This window comes from Crassostrea angulata, chromosome 3, assembly GCF_025612915.1.
Source record: "Crassostrea angulata isolate pt1a10 chromosome 3, ASM2561291v2, whole genome shotgun sequence".
In the NCBI taxonomy this organism is placed as follows: Eukaryota; Metazoa; Mollusca; class Bivalvia; order Ostreida; family Ostreidae; genus Magallana; species Magallana angulata.
Genome location: NC_069113.1, coordinates 52,664,019 through 52,670,930, shown reverse-complemented (window position 1 = coordinate 52,670,930; position 6,912 = coordinate 52,664,019). Strand labels below are relative to the sequence as shown.

Here is a 6,912-nt window from a genome sequence, read left to right as displayed (position 1 = left end):
GAAACAATTGACGTTACGTCATATTTCACCAAACCCTGCAAAAGAGCAGTACCGCAGTTAAGTTGTGAAGGGTTAAAAAAAAGAAACCGAGCATATCACATGAAATAATCATAGAGTGAAATTTCAATATAAATCATACTTTGCTTAATAAACAGTTGCAGAGCTTTAACAAAAAAACTGTTACTTCTGTAACCCACACCATTAAATCAGAGAAATTTTTGTGATGATCGAGGGTCTTTCATAAAAATAAGTGCTCACACAAACAAAAAATGTTATTGAAATTTGCCACAGTTTTTTTTTTACCCAGCTATCCATTTCATAGTGAAATGCTGCATTTTATTTTTTTAAAAATCAAAACACACTTTAGTTCCATTTAACTTTCCGCTATAGGCCTACCCAATTTATTTTCATATTCAGTCGATATCAAACTATCGGAACATATATTTATACTGTTTGATTTGGCATTTACAATTTTTACACCCAGTTTTCCTTCTTCCCGCATACCGACTTTAAATCCACTATTGTCAAAATAGTAACAAAACAAATAAACCGTTTTATATCATTTACTTAATGAATTGTAAGCGACATGTGACGGCCCGGGACCTCTGGTTGTCATAAACCCGCGATGATGAGCGACCACAAATTATCAATAACACAAGGTTGACAATGGATCCTGGTTGTCTGCATAAAAAAAGGAGCAGTACAAAATCAAAAATACAGAAGTCGATGACGCATGCTCCCCGGTCACTAATGTCTTATACTATATAGGGGGGACTTAATATGTTTTACGGTGCTACCGTTATGGCGAGCGCAGCAATAATTGCACATACCTTTCATTATTGTCAACTTGTACTGAGTTTTATTTAGGTATCAACGAACGTCAAAGAATTTTTGAGAGAGTACTACTCTACAATAAGTATACCAAATGTACTAATTTTAATGGTTATGATACATACAGCGCAACCCCCTTCCCAGAGAGAGAGAGAACGAGAGAGAGAGAGAGAGAGAGAGAGAGAGAGAGAGAGAGAGAGAGAGAGAGAGAGAGAGAGACCAGTTCCTGTTTGTAGGTGTGTAATTTCCCACTTTTAAATCTAATGGTCTGACTATATGCAATATCTACATAATTTTTTTTAACTGTTTATTTTTTCATTTTATTCCTTTTTATTTATTTCAAAATGTCCTATTGTTTATTTCCTCCCTACTCATGCATGCACAATTAGCTTAAAAATGGATCGTTATGACAGTAAAGTATGGCTCTTGCTAATATATGTATACATAAAATCTCTATATTAAAAAAAATTAAAAACAAATCATCCGTCAATGGGGCAGGTATCGCAGTCTATTCTGGAATAGCTAGTACACGCATTACAGATGTTTGATCCACCTCTAAATTTATCGCGGGAAATATAGCGCGAGTGCACTGTGACGTTACAGATGTTTGATCCACCTCTAAATTTATCGCGGGAAATATAGCGCGAGTGCACTGTGACGTCATCCATGACTTTGTTCGTCTTTGTTTACGTTTCTCGACTCAATACGGAGGTATGGAAGCATGTCACAAATCTTTTGAGTCTTGCCATAGCATATGCGGTACTCAAAACGTGTCTTCAAACTTTAAGTCACTGTAAATTACGAGTTAAAAGTCGGCCATTTTTGGCATAGCACCACGGGTGAAAACATTAGAGAGCATTATGGGACGTAGACAAAAAATTTTGTTTGATGAACTGTAGGTTTAGCTCGTTCTTTTTCCCGCGCACACTGGTTCTTAGAGCTCGCTTCGCTCGCCGGCGCTGCGCGCCGGCGAGCTGCGCTCGCTATAAAGAAACCAGAACATTTTATTTATCTCTGTAGGAATTCGTTACCGGTTGCCATTTCAAAGTTAACTTTCTACGGAATGATAAGAAAATTTAATTCACTTAAAATTCAATGTTACATTTAGAAGTGAGTTGATGAATGAAGTTGATTGCCCCTTGGAGACCCCCTATTAAAACAACGACCGATCAATCACGTAGCCAAATTAGTTTATGTTTTACGTAAGAGGAGGGGTCCAATAGAATATGCACTTATACTTGATGAGTTCCTTGTGTTCAATATAAAAGTCACTCGCGGACTGCGTTCAGTATAAGGTTAGGTTGAAACCTCTTTAGAAAGGTATGTTATCAATTTCAATATGCTTAATTATATAAAATAATTAATTATAATTTAAAAGAATTCCCCACAAAACTTTTTTTTACTTTCAAATATTTCAAATATATGTAAAATATACGTATTGTTGATTTAAGATACCGCAAATTATTTTTGTTTTTACATTTATTAAATTAATGTATTCAATTTTCTAACAAAAAGTACATTATAAAATTTTTAAAAAATCTAAAGCACATAAATAAAAAAATATATACTTAAATAAGTTGATTTCAATGAATAAACAAAGATATACGTATAAACAAATAAATGAATGAAGAAATAAATTATGGAATAAATAAGGCAATATTACATGGCGATTTTTATTTTGCCAATTTTTCACAAAAAAGTTCATCGCTGAAATCTGTTTTCTTTATTTTTAGATGCTGAGGTTATTGGTTCTTTCATGCGCACTGTCAGCATCATTAGGCAACTATGCAGGTATACACTTACATGTATCGACGTTCTGTTGATCATTCCACTTCTGATGAATCTTTATTATCTGCCTTCACGGTGTTTGATAATTTTAAAACATGACTAAAACTTGATCTGTTTTATTTTAAGGAGAACAAGGTGACCCTAACCCACCAATTGACCCAAGAGACGTGAGAAACGTGGTCCTAGGACTGAAACCCGGTGACATCATTACACCGGTAAGCATCGACAATATCCAAATAGGCTCTGAGGGATTACCATGGGTTGATGAAAGCCCTATCAACCCTTTTATTATTGATCAAACTCCAGTGATAAACTCCAAAATAAATGTCCGCCCTTTGGATTTAAATGATGGCACAGGAGGGCAAGTTTACGAGAACCCGTTTGTTGATGGATCTGGCCTACCAAACAAAAGAAAACCCAGCTATGACGGTTCGCGCAAGGTACCCGTGCCTCCAGTTACGCCACCGAATGGATATGGCGGAGGTATTGCCAGACCTGATTTTCAAGTTGATCCGGGTAGAAAAGTTCCAAGCTATGTCAATTCCAACAAAGTACCAATTCTATCCGTTGAGAATCCGTTTGGACAAGAGAATTCTCCATTTGGACCCATTGATGGACCAGGTTTTGACCCTTTAAAGGAAGTGAACATGAAAAAATTATCAAGGGCTCAAATTTGTCTGTTTGATGTGTATAATGATATCTGAAAACCGTTTAGACAGAGCTTTCCTCAGTAAAAAGATATACCACTTAGAATAACTAATTCTTGCAATCCATGAGCGCTGCCATATTGTTGAAATCATTACCTCCCTGCTGGGTTATCTCTAAGCATCTAAGAGAGGGCAGCACTGATGCTGCCGTCAGTGAGACACATTGCATTTTTACACACGTGTAGTAACAGGGATAAAATGCCATCATCAAAATGTGAATGGAAACTTGAAAGGAATGTAAAGAGTTGTCATTTTAAACAGTGTTTATGGAGGAAGATTTTGGATCTCAGAATGATGCATTCCCACCAGCAGTTAATGTGACATGTAACTAGAATGGAATGTCCGTGGATCAGTGTTATTGTGACCTATTTTTTCTTGCACTCGGGAATTTCTTGTTTATGAGTTTGAACATTATGTGTGCTACATAAATGAGCACACAAGGTGCATTGCACAGCATCCTGACTTTTAAAAAAGTGTCTTAGTCCTGTTATTCTTCTGACAGCATAAACAGAACCGGCGTACATATCATCAAGATCTTATGTATAAAAAAAAAATCAGAAAAATTTCCAGGGCATTTAAATAAAAAGTAACGGTAAGAAACCCCACATGGAAAATGGAATTACAATTTTATATTAATTTAATTTGAAATCTAAAAACAGCATTTTATTTATGTAAACACTGACTGCCACATGCATCTGCGTACAAACATCTGGAATGTGATGGTCTTATATTTCACAAATTAATTTATTTATATTCATTTTTTGTACAAATCATAAATACATGTAGTTATCTGAGGTTCATTTATAGAAATGTACTAAATCCTTGTCTTCTCGTGACAGTACACAACATTTTTTTTCACATCAAGGCATAATTTTTCTCCTCAACTTTTATCAACTCTGTCCATAAACACTGGCCTAGTTCCAACATTGACCCAGTCACCAGCAGCAATGTGGCTTATCTACGTCAGAGAACAGATGCATGCTGGGGAATAATGGATTACCTCCATAAACCTTTCACTGAGAGTGTTAAATTGATAAAATCTCTTGATAGAAATAAACAAATAGGTAACAGACCTCATTTTTAAGTTTCAAAAGGCTTTTATAATTTAATAAGCAACAATTATTTTTTTCATGTTCACTTCCTTTAAGCCAAAACATTCCACTTAGAAAGGCTCCGAGCTATGACGGTTCTCAAAAAGTGCCCATCCCAGTCGGTGAAAATCAGTTTGGACAAGAGAATTCTCCATTTGGACCTTTCGAAGGAGCAGGTGTTGACCCTTCAATCCCAAACATTCCTCTTAGGAAAGCTCCAAGCTATGACGGTTCCAACAAAGGACCCATTCAAGTCGATGAGAATCCATATGTACCTTTCGGAGGAGCAGGTGTTGACCCTTTAAACCCAAACATTCCTCTTAGGAAAGCTCCAAGCTATGACGGTTCTAACAAAGGACCCATTCAAGTCGATGAGAATCCATTTGTACCTTTCGGAGGAGGAGGTGTTGACCCTGTAAACCCAAGCATTCCACTTAGAAAGGCTCCAAGCTATGACGGTTCCCATAAAGTACCCATTTCACCCGTTGAAAATCCATTTGGACCTTTCGTAGGAGCAGGTGTTGACTCTTTAAACACAAACATTCCTCTTAGGAAAGCTCCAAGCTATGACGGTTCCCACAAAGTACCCATTCCACCCGTTGAAAATCCATTTGGACCTTTCGGAGGAGCAGATGTTGACTCTTTAAACCCAAACATCCCACTTAGGAAAGCTCCAAGCTATGACGGTTCCCATAAAGTACCCATTCCAGCCGGTGAGAATCCATTAGGACCTTTCGGAGGAGCAGTTGTTGACCCTTTAAACCCAAACTTTCCACTTAGGAAAGCTACAAGCTATGATGGTTCTAACAAAGTACCCGTTCCACCCGTTGAGAATCCATTTGTACCTTTCGGAGGAGCAGGTGTTGACTCTTTAAACCCAAACATTCCACTTAGGAAAGCTCCAAGCTATGACGGTTCCCACAAAGGACCCATTCTAGCCGGTGAGAATTCATTTGGACAAGTGAACTCTCCATTTGTACCTTTCAGAGGAGCAGATGTTGACCCTTTAATCCCAAACAATCGCCTTCCGCTTCCTGATAGTAATTATGTGGACAGGCCTTACCCTGATACAGTCACTGACCAGCGGCAACAATTCGACGAAATGGTATCTGCCCGTTTAAGAACAAACTCTGGTCTTTCACCACAAGTACTTCCAGATAGGAAGGGGCTCTCTGAAGGTAAACGAAATTACCTGAGTTCCCTGGGTTTGTTCAAAAAAGCGAAATCCTACAAAAGCTAATGTGCTTTATAACAAATCCAGTATGTGCCATACGATATTTAGTGCAATATTTTCTTAAACTGTGTTTTTTTTGTGTGTATTCTGTTTTATGATTTTGACATTTGTATGAATAAATGTAAACAATAAGATTTTTTTGGGAACAAAAACTTTTCATGTCGATTCTAACAGACCAAGAGTGAAATTCTTATTAAGTCTTAAGTGGAACAAGGGGCCCATAGTAAGAGTCTTATTAAGTCTTATGAAAAAACAAGGGGTCCAGGGTAAGAGTCTTATTAAGTTTTAAGAAAAAAACAAGGAGTCCAGAGTAAGAGTCTTATTAAGTCTTAAGAAAAACCGAGGGGTCCAGAGTTAGAATCCTATTAAGTCTTATATAAGAAAGGACAAGAGATCATTGATTTGACCATTTTTTGACGACAAGAAACTTATCATATGAGTTTATGTATTTCAATATTATAGAACCTACATTCACTAAAATATGTACTGCTCAGGAATATCAATGTTTAAAAAGATAATACAAATATTTTATGCTAAAGCAACCAGTTAAATCAAAGTACTGAAGCCGGACTTTTATGTGTCTATATGTATATTGTGAAGTAAAGACTGGCAATCTCTCTCTCTCTCTGTCTCTCTCATTCTTCTGTCTCTCTCTGTCTTCTCTCTCTCTCTCTCTCTCTCTCTCATATGCTTTTAATGTCGGTAAAGCATCAGAGAGCGTTTGTAACTAGTAGAAAATAATCAACAATGAGAGTAAAATTGAAACAAACGTTTTAAAATCAATCCCCCGTTTCTTCGATATGCAGCCGAATACCAATGCTTTGCACAGTAGTTCATTTAAATCTAGTATGCGCATTGTATATGTGCCCAATACGCATAGTCTTGTTTTTAAACGACGTAATCAATTAGAAAAAAAAAATCCTCGCTAATATTTTCAAACCAAACACCAACAGATTTCACAAAATATATATGGCTCTCTGTGGAACTATTTGGTTTAGCGGAAGCGTCTACTTTGGCGCTGTTCGATTTTTTTGCTCGTGCAGGTAAATTGAATGTCAGCATGACTAATAATAGAACATCGAATGAAAGACTACGTGAGATAGGAATCATCAACAGTTCCAATTTTAATCTACTAAGTTTATATGAATAGTTTAGAGAGAGATGTAAACATAGACACTAAAATAATTTCGTTGGTGGTTTCTATATAATAGTGACTATGAAGGTAGCAATCGTTGCTAAAAAAAATATATGACCCGTTGAC

General features: G+C 36.6%; 1 protein-coding gene across 1 annotated transcript; it reads left to right on the top strand.

The window, feature by feature from the left end:
* Window positions 1-2,085: 2,085 nt before the first annotated feature.
* Window positions 2,086-6,256, top strand: LOC128175049 (uncharacterized). The gene is made up of 4 exons (XM_052840438.1): window positions 2,086-2,151; window positions 2,565-2,622; window positions 2,746-3,247; window positions 4,466-6,256. Exons 2-4 carry the CDS (start codon window positions 2,565-2,567, stop codon window positions 5,655-5,657), a joined length of 1,752 nt encoding a protein of 583 aa, XP_052696398.1. The 5' UTR covers window positions 2,086-2,151; the 3' UTR covers window positions 5,658-6,256.
* The last annotated feature ends 656 nt before the right edge of the window (window positions 6,257-6,912 follow it).

What these genes read in the sequence shown, in the direction of transcription:
- LOC128175049 (XM_052840438.1), top strand. Translation starts at nt 2,565, where the DNA reads ATGCTGAGGTTATTGGTTCTTTCATGCGCACTGTCAGCATCATTAGGC. An exon ending in ATCATTAGGCAACTATGCAG is followed by an intron (nt 2,623 to 2,745) that starts GTATACACTTAC and finishes TTTTATTTTAAG; the next exon opens with GAGAACAAGGTGACCCTAAC. An exon ending in ATTGATGGACCAGGTTTTGA is followed by an intron (nt 3,248 to 4,465) that starts CCCTTTAAAGGA and finishes TTCATGTTCACT; the next exon opens with TCCTTTAAGCCAAAACATTC.